The sequence below is a fragment of the Pocillopora damicornis genome, chromosome 6 (genome assembly GCF_964200805.1).
Source record: "Pocillopora damicornis chromosome 6, jaPocDami1.2, whole genome shotgun sequence".
NCBI classification, from domain to species: Eukaryota; Metazoa; Cnidaria; class Anthozoa; order Scleractinia; family Pocilloporidae; genus Pocillopora; species Pocillopora damicornis.
The window spans coordinates 11,882,501-11,895,352 of record NC_142675.1 but is presented as its reverse complement, the minus strand read 5'-3'; the positions used below and the strand labels follow the sequence as shown (position 1 = coordinate 11,895,352).

The 12,852-nt window shown below is 37.2% G+C and overlaps 1 protein-coding gene across 1 annotated transcript in view; it reads left to right on the top strand.

Annotated features, from left to right (window-relative positions):
• Positions 1-1,979: 1,979 nt before the first annotated feature.
• LOC113664524 (neural cell adhesion molecule 1) overlaps positions 1,980-12,852 on the top strand; it is a 17,874-nt gene continuing 7,001 nt past the window's right edge. The window contains exons 1-3 of the mRNA XM_089209175.1: positions 1,980-2,046; positions 4,585-4,932; positions 8,558-8,812. Coding sequence (XP_089065301.1) covers positions 1,980-2,046; positions 4,585-4,932; positions 8,558-8,812 — 670 coding nt within the window. The remainder of the gene's footprint in view (positions 2,047-4,584; positions 4,933-8,557; positions 8,813-12,852) is intronic.

Below are 12,852 nucleotides of genomic sequence, written 5' to 3'. Positions count from 1 at the left end.
AGGCTCATTGATTAACATATCTTCAAACAATACAATCATGTGTTTGTAACCTTAGCATTTTTTCTTCGTTACTTATCAGCTGCATTCCAGTTAGTGCCCTGATGGCAATCACATACACACTTTCTAGTGATAATAACAAGAACTCCATCATATGTGATCCTTGGTTGGGACATTGCGGTCTGGGGGTCTTAAAACACTACTTCTGTGACAAATCAAAAGGGAATTGAAGAGACATTTATTCATTCAGTCATTTATTTATTAATTTGGTCTAGTAGTCAGTCAGTCAGTTAGTCAATAGCCCTGCGCGGGATGCATGTGCTGAAGGTATTGACTTTTGAATCACTTTAAAATAGGGTATTGAAAACCACAAATAGAGACCCTTTTTTCAGGCTGCCCACCAAATTTTAGTTATTGAAGTTCTGCAGTGCTTTTATGTTTTATTCTTTTGCATTTTTCTTAGAACCGCAGAAAAAAAACACCATGTGTTTGTCACTTTAACATATTTTCTTCGCTGCTTATCAGCTGCATTCCAGTTAGTGCCCTGATGGTAATCATATACTCGCTCTCCAGCGATAATAAAAGGAACTCCATCATAGGTGATCCTTGGTTGGAACATTGCAGTCTGGGGATCTTAAAAAAATACTTTTTTTTCTTTCATTTTCTCAGTAAAAATCAAAAGAGCATTGAAGAGACATGCACTCATTCATTCAATCATTCATTTATTAATTTGATCTGGTAGTCAGTCAGTCAGTTAGTCAATAAGTCTGTGTGGGAGGCATTCGCTGTAGGTATTGACTTTTGGATCAGATCTGAAATAGAGTATTAAAAATTACATATAAACCCCCTTTTTTCAGGCTAGCCACCACATTTCAAATTGAAGTTCTGTAGCGCTTTTATTTTTTATATTATTCTACTGTTTCCAGTTTCTACAAAAAAAAAGAGAAAATAATGTAAGTGTCTCTCAAAATTGACATAAAGAGTAGATTTCATTTGCAGTTTTTATGGAATGCTACAATATTTAATTGGAAGTTTTTGGATTCCCCTCTTCCCTCTTGGTCTCCCCATAACCCCTACACCCTGGCATCCCTCTCGTGACCGGAGTTCATCTGTGGCGCCCCTCGGACTTTAGACTTATCTTTCCCAACATTGTAGCTGTAATAAGTAAAAAAGTTAGTTGCTATTTCCACTTCGTGCTCGTGCAGTAGCCTCTCGGCTGATTTTACACCGGGCACAAAAGTAAAAGTCTGAGATGTTCTTAAATAACATGGTTCCAATGTTCATGAAGAAGCTGATACCAAGATAGAGGTAGTCTTGAGGAAAATTACTCTCTAAAAAATTTATTTGTTTCGATTTTTCTGCATTTCTTGCCATGTACTGACTGAGTTTGCGCGTCTGGATTGCGTTATTATTTCGCTTGAGATCCCCTTGACTTCCGTTTCCGGCCCCGGACTATGGGGACTCTCGTGCCATCGTCACAGGGGATAGATCAGCGGAACCTATCTTAATTATATTAAGTAGCCCTTTAAAAAAAATCCATCCACGGTTGATAAACAAGAAAGAGGAGTTGAAAACTGTCCGTTACAAGTTATTTTTTGTTTGCGTGACTTTCATTTAGCTTCACACGCGTGCGCGATCGATATCGGCGCCATCGGTATCGCTCTCATTCGACACATTACAAGTTTCACGCATAGTTTACATTTGTTTACATTGGAACATTTCTCCCCAAGGAAGGTTTTTTACAAGTCATACAAATGTCACAAGTATTAAGCATAAATTGAGTTTTCCTTCATAAATTACACCATCTGTCATGTCATTTATCCAATTTTGCCAACTGGGGCCGACAATTTTACGAGGATGATCGTGAAACTTGGTCCCAGTCTCAAAACGAAGAAGGGCCTTCTCGTCTATCCCTTCAAAGTGACTTCCGCAGGATTTTGGCACAACCTTCCTCATTGAAGCATCAGCAAAGGTCTGAGACGATGGTTCCTTTCCGTGATAATGAAATTTCCTTACTCTTTCTTCTGCTGGTAAAGTTCCACGGGTCAGGTAAGTCGGAAATGTATTCTCCCGTTCAAAGGATTTTAGAGTGTCTTTTACCAAATGTTATTTTAAGCTTAGACAACGAAAACGGCGACCCTTAATTTCTGAAAGTGATGTTAGCCCAAATGATTTCCGAACTCTGAGATAGCTTTCGACCGTTTTTGTATTTCAAAATTTTTGATATGATGTTGGAATTTCAATCATAAATAATACAGTGATAAATGAAGTCTGAATAACTATGAAGCGGTAGAAATCAAGAGCAAAGGATTTTATGCTTCGAGTGTAACAATACCATACGATCAGAATTTAAGATCAAAATTGAAACTGAGAAGTGCACTATTTTCTTGATTAGTGTGGGTCGTCTTCTTAGCCATGAGAAACTGAGCTACTGCTTTGTCAGGTGACTTTCCATTACAAAGATGATGGCTATGCAAACCTGGGAAAGAGTTGCCATCTGTGCATAAACTCTCTCCCTTGCCATCCATCACTCATTATTGGTTCAAATAATGACCTCTGCAAGGATAATTATGTAACAGGATGCGGCGGTCGAGCAAGTAGGAACGTGGAGGATTCAAAGATTTCCCAAGCAATTTGCTGTAAATGCAAACCAACAGCACCACAAAAGGCAAATTGCACAGAATAGGTTCTTGAAAATACGAGGACGTTAAAGACTAAAACCTGTTTGAAATGACAAAACGAAAAATTGGCTGAAGATAACAATAAACTGGATGTGACGTATGGTCACACAACTGAAATAAAAAAAATTACTAGACGTGTTGCACAAGCGATTCGCGTGAACGTTAACGTGTACGGCTGAAAACGATAAAAATGCTACAGTAAAACCGCGCATGACAACTACGACTAAACAACAAGAGGATTCTACATAAAAGTGTGCAAGGTTAGAGCGAATCTAAGAAAATTAAATGGAACGGAGAAGCTCTAATTGGCGAACAAATAATTGTGACCTAATTGGCAAATTATGAAATTCAAATCATAAGTAGAGCGAAACAAAACGAACGAAACGTGAGAACAAAACTGAGAAAATATAGGCCAACAACAAGAGTTGTGTATTGAACAGAGGTTTTATTGCAATAAAGTGATTGAAATGATGAAAAACTGTGCGATTATTGTTCAAACAACGATTGAAGTGAACACGTTTTGGAACAAACGCGCGCCTTCAATTACAATAATAGATGAAAATAAAACGAGAAATGCCAGTGAACAAGAGAAAGAATTTGCCTGATTCCTAACTACGGAAAAGCAAAAGCAAAAACGGGATAAAAACAAAATACAATGAAGTCATTGTTAACAGCGAAACAAAATAATAACCTAGCGAATTTACGAGGTTTATAAGCTAGACAACAAGCTAACCGACTAAAGGCGATTCGGTAATTAACTAGGTCAAGCACATGTTGTCGCGTACCCAATGCAGCGGACACAGGGTGTTGCGCACTGGAGTTCGTAGAGTGTCAACCACGGTGTAGGAATCGACAACACAAGATGATTTAACAACGTTTAATGCTATCGTCTGACTATCATACACATGCGGTGAAAACTAAAAAGGGGAATTGCAATTAAACAACATTAAAAGTGGGCTGAGGCCAATTACAAAACAAACGAAATCGAAAAGAAAAGGAAACTAAATACAATAGGCTGGAACTTACGTCTAATCCTGTCTTTAAGGGCTTGGAGAAACTGCAACGTTACGTAACTGGAACAATCTTATGTAAAATAAAACTCGATACTTAAGGGGCGTACAACTATAAAGGTATAATTCACGTGTAGAATTGTAAATTGGCTTATTAGGAATGCTAGCCAAGTAGGTAATTGAAACTGCTCTTTAGCGTTCTCTCAAGCGAACTGTTCAATAAGGCAGTACAAACTCAACTAAACTACAACCGACGTTGCTTCTATCGACAATCGAGGGCGCTGTGAAACCACATTCAAGGACGCCATAAAACCACATTTATTCTTACACTTTCAAATGTAAAGGCATTCCTAGCTGATCATAAGCTTTCTAAATCTTACAGGAAAATTCCTAATAACAAAACGAATGAGTAAAAACTACGCGCTCCTAAATATTTAGTTACTCAGAGAAATCATATGTCCAGTGACCGTCACAATTGCTGCTAGCTAAGTTGAGTGTGACTTTCCCTCCAGGAAATTGCTCAGATGATTAAAGATATGCGCTTGTTCTGATTGGTCAAGGATTGCATCATATCTCGCTATAATCACCATGCATGGGCTGATTAAAGCAACCACTTCAAAATGTTCTTCAAAAAATTTCTTCAAGAGTACCACTTTTAAATTTTGGAATTTCCCCATTGTACACATTTTGGAAAGGAAATAAAGTGGAACTTGTCACAAATGATTTTCATAAGGCACAAACAGTTACACATTACTGTTGCTGAACCTTATTTCTTCGCTAATGAAAGTATATTTTGAGCGATTGATATCAGTGAAAACCAATTTAGTGTATATTTACACTTATTTTTGTTACTGTTTACACTAAGAGAATATTATGTTTATGGTTGTCTGTTTTAGAGGGTGTGCATGTGCGTTTCACCCAGGAACCTCCTAATCCAAGCTACTTTAAAAATGGTAGTGATGCTAACCTGGTGTGGGACTACACTGATCCACATAGTAAGGTTTGGAGCATTCTCTACAGTGTTCTGGTAAATGGTGCATTTGTCAGAATGATTTTTAACAACAGTGGTGGTGTCCAAGAACATCCTGATATTCCTCCATCTTACAAAGGAAGAGTTAAAGTTGAAGGAAGCGCTACCCTGGTTGTAAGGAACATCCACCTTGCAGACAATACTGAATTTAAATGTAGTGTTTATGGAAGCTTTGTAGGGACGATTGGAAGTACAGTGCATCTTATTGTGGCAGGTACGTGTAACAGACATAACCATCAATAATCAAACATAAATCAAATGAACCCAACTCATAACTCTCATATTTCTGAGATCTGGAGAAAGCAAACAATAGCATTAATTTGCGCAAGACTTATATGCAGGGCTGAAAGTGGCTAGCTAACAATAGTGCTACTTTTACTTGGCATACATCACCAGACTCCTAAAAGGAGAAAATTTATTCTACCATTTACTTTGCTGTTTCTTATCAGAGAGAAATCAAAGAGTTATTACTTTATTCTTCTGGCACCAACTACTGCGTTACTCTGTTATGCATAGATAACTATTATTAATATGAGTGCTGAGATTTTCTCTCAGCAAAGCTGTCACTTAAAAGTGTTCAGTCAAAGTAGAAACAATTCGAATGGTTATACGATTTTGCTAAATAAATGAAGGAAAATATGGTATGGGCAATCACAGGCAGCATGTCAAATTAATTTGGTGTGAAAAAAGAGGCATTGCCTTTTAAAGGGACTCGCCGAAGGGAATGAAAGTCGGCACTATGCCATTTGCTGCTCTCTAAGGATTATGATCTTCAAGGTACAGTACAGATGTAAGTTACAATACCGATGTACGTTTAGCCAACAGAGTGGTGACTTCCAATTTTTGATTTTGAAACTAAGAATCAGAGCGATTCGAGACCTGAAAAATTTGCCCCTTTCTTAAAGTTAAGGTAGTAGTAAACCAACAAAGTCTATAATCCAAGTTCTTGATGCGTATGAAAGACGCCGAGTATGCAAACAGAAAAAATAATTCGATGATCAACGTGTCAAGTTAGGAATGCTGTTCTTAGCAGATGCTGTTATACATGGAGGTCAGTTCAACAGCTCTAGTTTTATGGATGGCTTTGGTTGCCCCACTGAGAAACTGGCTGAATTCCCCAAAGAGCCCCGAGAGACTAAAAGTATTTAATTTCAATTTAGAGTATGAAACATTTTGTGAGCTTACGCAACCTAAACTTTTCAAAACGGAAGCGGAATGTTCTTTGGACAGACTTTTTAATCTTCTCTCTGGGTGATTTACCTTCCATTTTCGAATATAGCATCTTGGATATCCTGACAACATTAAATACATGAAAACGAGTGTGATATTAAGTATGTAACTTCTTGGTCATTTGACTGTGATTCAAAGTTGAAAACATTTGTGATATCTCAATAATCATGTACAATTTACTTCATTGTTTGCTTGAACGATTTCATTTACTTGTGGAGAAGAATTCAAACTCACTGTTTACTGGTTTTGATCGTCTATGACTCATGAATAAAAATTGTTTTTGCTTACCAACCATTACATAATCTTCTCTATTTCCTTGTCACTGTACAGTTTTGTGGCATCCGGTTAAATCCACTCCCTGGCATATAACATTTGCAAGTATGGATATATCTGCTAAGTATTACTTAATTTGATTTCAAAACTTAAAAACAAATGAAAAAAGGAAAAGGCCCCTAGAGGATTTAATGGATAGTCTTTCTTCTTTCATCTCTACCAAAATGCTGATTGTCGTGTACATTTAGATTGCGTTTGGACAAAAGTTATAGCACAAAGAATGGAATCTATTATGTAACAAGATTTTGTTGTAGAGAAGTGTGCTAAGTGTGCTAGTGACTTAGATTCTCGTTTGACCAGTTTGACAGCCATTCATTCCCTAGTTTTCTCCTGTCTGCTAGCCCCATATCCAAGATGTTCCATGCACTGTCAATAGTTTTGCAGGTTTTGATTTAGTGTGTTCACCATGATCCTTTTGGCATTGGGTTGCGAAAAAAAATCATCTTTATCCTTACTATATTTCATCTTCAAGTGTTTCTGCTATTTTACTGCGATGACATTCACGAGGCTAATGCTCCCACGGTTTCTGCGGTTTGAGAAATGGGTATATGAATATTTTAAGATGCACAATTAGTATTATCCACCTAAAGATCTGGAAATTTTTCGAACAAGCCACTCCATTCTAAAGGAATCTACGTATAGTTTCCCAAACCTGTAGCACTTGCACATAATATAATACTAAGTAGTTTTACTCTTTCAGCTAATCTGGCTTGGAAGGTAATTTTTTTCATTTCTTACTCAAACCTTTACTTTCCAACATGAATATTACCTTACAAAGATGAATCGAAGAGTATTTTGGTGTCGCCTCTACAACCTCTTTCCCACCATCTCTTGTAGTTTCTTAATCAACATTAAGATCGCTTGATGGTCTGGAAGACAGTTTCCTTGCTAATGCAAGCTCAAATCTTGTGTCGGTTATTATTAGGAACTGCTTAGCCTGAATTTAAGCCGCCCTTTTGCTCTCAAGTATTTCTCACCCAACATTCTGGGTATTGCCTGTTTTGCGTTTAGTCCAAAACTAATGCCCCATTCACACCAAAGCTTAAACATGTTTAAAAGTTGTTTTGTTAAACACAGTTTAATTTTTTTTTTCTTCATAGAAAGTATTTAGCCGAATATTTTTGACTTGAATGTAGCACATTGGAAATGCAAGTTAGCAAGTACTTGAATCCAATGGAAAATCAAGTTTTTCAGTTCTCTGTTTATAATTTTCATTCAATGAAAACCAGTTTAACAAAACATGTTTTGCTGGTGTGAATGGGGTATAAGACTGAACCATGCTGTATAAAAATTTAATTGTTTTTTGTTAATTAATTTGTAGCAAGTGCCTTTGTTTAATTTGACTCATATTTTGATGACCCTTGCTGATTTCACTTCAGTTTTAAGGATCAGTTAGAGTCATCTCACCATAAGTTTTGGAAACACCTATTCACAATTGTATTGTAATGTAATTCTCCTCTTTAGGGGGATAACATGATCGATGGAGCAAAAGGTTTGATATTAGTTTTAGCATAAATTTGTCAACAGTGGTCTTCATACAGTCCATTCTTAATGCTGGGAGGTAATTTGTTTTCTTTGTTTTACTTGGGCTTAAGAACGTTTTATTTGTGGGTATGATTCTTCAAAATGCTGAGGAAAAGTTCGAAACTCTCCCTTGTGCAAAGTCCTCTTGTAGAAGAACCATGATGAAAAAATTGTTTAATGTCTGTTAAAAGAATGATCCATAAACAAGGAGATGAATAAGGTCTTGTTTTGACATTAAGTGATGGGCAAGCAGCGTTCAGCATGCCCTGGTATATTCTTTTTATCTGGAAGAATCCATACTTTCTCTTTTTCAGTCAAAATTTCAGTTCTCTGGGTTTAGGATGTCTTCATAGATCCTTTGTCAGACCAAGTTCTAAGTTAGGTGTGGCTTAATTGGTTCTGTTCTTATTCGTTTGTGCAGCAGCAAAAAATTGAATAAAAAATGGGAGTAGCCTTGAAGCTAGGTTCCTTAGCCCAATGAGTGACTTCCTGAATTAGCCCTTGATTCCCAAGGCTGGGGCTCTGCTTTACAATTTAGCTTGTGGGTAAGTTTTCCAGTAGCTAGCATCAACAGGTTAACTTGTACTGAATGAAGTTTGAACCTCCCTATACTAGTTGGTTGTTGGGGATAAATCCTGGATGCTTTTGTTTATTTTTTTGGAAATTGAGTATTTCTTAAGACCCATTCCAAGTGAGATTTGCTACGCCATATGAGGAACGTTATAATCTTTTTTTTTTTTTTAACCTTTCAGAGGCACCGCTTATATATCTCTCTCCAGGAGGAAAATATTTCATTGAAGGATCCCCTGTCACCGTAACCTGTACAGCTTCTGGGAAACCACCGCCGGATGTAGCATGGATTAGAAATGGAGTACTGAAAACTTCAGGGAAGAAAGCTGCGTCCTTAAAGTTCCATAATATAAACAGAAAAGATGCAGGACAATATACATGTCGAGCCAATAACTCAGTGGAAGTCACTTCCAATGACACAAAGATTTTAGTTTACTGTAAGTATATTTTAACCTTAATTTTCTATTCCTGAATGAACTTTATTCACAGTGCAACTCCTGTTAATGGGGTTCAGGTACACAAAACTGACGAATCTGTTCAAAAGTGTAAGGAAACAGAATTTCACCTCAAATCCTTTTCGGCTTTGTATGCGTTCGTCCCATATCTTGGTTGGGACATTTGAATTCAGGTGGAATCATTGAGTTCATTATTTTGCTTCGGAGGAAGTAACAATTGTTTTAGCAACCCATTGCATCAGTAAGACTGTGTTTAAATGTAACTCAGAAAATGGCTAAAAGCCATTTCCGAGTCATCGTGACAATCCAAATTCACTCCGTTTGACTAGCGCACAAGGTTAACGGATATTCTGATTCTATGTGAGAACTTTTGGTTGGGCTTAATGGAAAGCTGAGAATTGGCCAAAATTCTAACCGTCAGCTGAGAAAGTGCATGATTTTTTACTGATGGCTGACATCAGCTGACATATACGAAAATGGGCTAAAACTAAAAGTGCATGCCTAAGATTTGTGCACATATTTGCCTGTGTGACGCTCGAAGAGATATATTATTTGAGGGCGAGAATCCATTTTATATTCATTATTTGTAAGCCTTGCCACCTTACACTGAATGCTTGATTGCCGAACAAGTGACGTATTGTACTGTAGAGTAATTACAGCCTTCACTTTTTCATTTAAACACAGAGAAAGGAGAAACAAATGTTGCGCTTTGGTAGTTGATTTCCATGACCTCCTGCTTTGGGGCATTGTGTAACCTGCAAGCTCTATGCTGCCTCGCTATGTAAGATAGTTAATTATTTCAGTGTTTGCATACACGCAGCCATTCGACCTCTGGAGTTGGTAAAAAGCAGGCATGGATAGTATACTGATCTTTAGATTCTGAATTCACTCGTCATTAAGAAAGTTACACCAAATTACACATATATAAAACATGACCAGTTACAACTAGAAGTTTAATACAAACCCAGTCTAGTGGGGTCCACATCTCACCCCTTCGTCATTCATTAGTTACTTTTAGTGGTTCACAGCCCATTTGATTCATTCATGAGTCTATACATAATTTGGAAAGCTTTCTGTTCTCATCAGGTAATTTAGAAAAAACAAACAAACAAAAATGACGGAAATGTTCAGAAATGGCATTTCGCCCAAGCCTACGAGACCGTAGCATTATGGCATTATGGAATTTTGATAGAATAATTCTTCGTGATTTTTGTACGTCACACTTCAATACATGGAAACAGGGTGTCGCCCAATCTTTTAACTACTTTTAAAACATTTAACCACTAATAATTCTGAAACTAGTCAATTTTTATTGCGAAAATCTTTAATTATAGTTACATCTTAAAAACACAAATCCCAATCATGCTCAGGACACCACACGACCTCAAAGGAGTCAAAATAGCCTTTTAGAGCTGGTATAAGAATATCTATAGGTCCTCTGCGACTTAAATGTATGAAATATCCCTCCGTATTCTATTATTATCTATGAAAGGGTCGTACAATCCGCAGTTTCAGCCAAATATTTGCTTATTTAGCTTAAAGCAATGAGATAAATATCATTTCCACCCAATTTCATGTATAATTTGACATGAAAAAAAAGGCTCACTTAGGTAACCACTGTTTCCGACCATTTCTTTTGTTTTTTATGAAAAGAAACTTCCGATTATATCTTTAGCTCTTAATGGTAGAAGGCCAACCATGCTCAACATCTGCAAATTATGTCACATGACCGAGCATATGACCTCCTTTCACAATGGAACGATACATGTTGCTACTAAAAAACACAAGATTATAACTTATTTTGGTCTATTGAGCTTTGAAGTGACCTATCTCCAACGTTAACTGACGGAAAGCTAACCTTTAAAACATGGATGCCTCATGTGTCAACCAGTTTACGGTTCATCATCAGAGCTACTCTCTTTACTCGTTTCGTGGGCACCAATTTCCTACAAAACGTGTGTTAATTTGACAATCTACGCACTCATCTTCCTGAAAATAGCTGATCAGATACATCACTTTACGCACGCAGAACTAGCTTGACTATTCCGTGCCGGAACATTCCTGCTACATTCTTCTCGTCTACTTTACCGGTAGCAAAATTCAACTCGTTTGATAAATAATCAAACATACGAAACAAAAAAGAAGTCAATTTTGGGTATGGAAACGCTTCACGACAGTGGAAATTATTTCAATTCTCAGATAAATATATCATCCTGTTAGCTAAACAAGAAATGTCTTAGTTTCAAATTGGGTTTTCGCTTTTTTGCGAGACGAGATCCTCTCAAATGCAACTACTGGGATACTGTTGCACTCGTCTTCTGGCTCAAAATTAAGGATTTTCGACAGAGATTCTGCATGAGCGATAACGTTTATATGTCTGATAACAAGTAAAGTTGGCCTTTACAAATTGCTCATATTAATTAACAGAGGTTTTAAAATAGCTTTCCTAGTAGAGAAATAGTTGGTGTGATTTTCTTGCTACAGTAATTCTATCGTTTTTCTGCGTGCAATGTGTGAATTAAAGTATTCTGCTTTTAGTCAGCATTCTAACCACTAGAGGATGACTTGCTGCAATTTTCCATAACAAAAGCATTATATTTTCTGACCAAGGCACTCCACGGATTGATACTAAATTAACCCACACACAAGATTAAAGGCCCATTTCCAACCTTGATGCAACGCGGTCGTTTGTTTTTGTTTTGAACCACCGTTTTTGTTTATATAGCGCCTCTGATTGGTTAGTTATTTTTACCCTGTCACGTTGTCTCAAAATACCTTCTGCGTTTTCTCCGATGAAGTTGAAGAACTTGTCAAAAATATTTTGTTTAAAACAGTTCTCTACGTTTTAATTCGGCGTGGAATTGGATGAATCCATTGATTCTGTAGATTCCGAGGCAGTAAAGAGGATCTGAATGGGAGTACTTCGATAGAACTAAACATTAATTTTTTTGGCTATATAACATTGAACGGTTCATTTTTAGCCATTTTAACACTAACATTAAAAAATTCGTTGTAACATTATTTGTTTTCCCATAAACAAACAAACTACGCCCTAAAAGGAGAAATATCTATGTTGGGCCTATGTTTATTGTACCAAAGAGGTTTTTTGGCCATTTTCCAACAATTCCGATGATAGCCACTCCCTTGTACTCTAATTCCAGCTGCATTATACTTCTCTGCTCATCATCTGCACACAAGAGGATATCCTTACTTGCCGCACAGATGGAAGCTGGTTTACTTAAAGGTGGGTTAATCCGAACAATTTCTTTTTTCTCGACTTGTGCAGCTAAAGATCTCTGATGTGTCGTCAACCGCTTCCGTAGAACTGGACCTGTACCCTCAGTGACAAGCTGAAACGACTAAGCTGCGAAAGTAAATCAGCTGGCGATTTCGGGTGTTCAGGTTTTAAAAGTACTTTGCATTTCAATTCAATGAAACGGATTGCTGATGAACCTCTCTTTGCAACGAAGACTACGCCATTGATAAAGCATAGGTCCCGCGCATCCTTGAATACTTCCTTCCGAAACATTTACATCGACTGGTCAGTGTAAACGCAGTTCTACGAGGCGAGACTCTCGAGAGTCGAAATCTTAGTCTAACGAAATCCAAAATACATTTATACGAAAATGTTCTACCTTTATTTACAATCCTCAAGCGCTTCCAGGCAGCCTACAATTTCGAACTTGATGTTTTTCGCTAACCCTGTATACCGAGTACGAAGCCATCCAAAGGCTTGACACTAAAAAACTTTTCAATGACACGGCTGGACACGGTCCTCAAATAACTCCATATTTCTCTTTGAACTATACCGATTTTTCGTTGGAAAATATTCTACCTTCATAATCCTCAAACGCTTCTAGAAAGTGAAAAAAATTGAACGTTGTCCTTTTCGCCTACTCTGTTCACAGAATACGAAGAGATCCAAGCGTAACACTTTAATAAAATTTTCTTCGCATTCTTTCGGACAGAATTCAAAATACTGTAAGGAAACTGTAAACTGACGAACGGCGGATGTATTTACC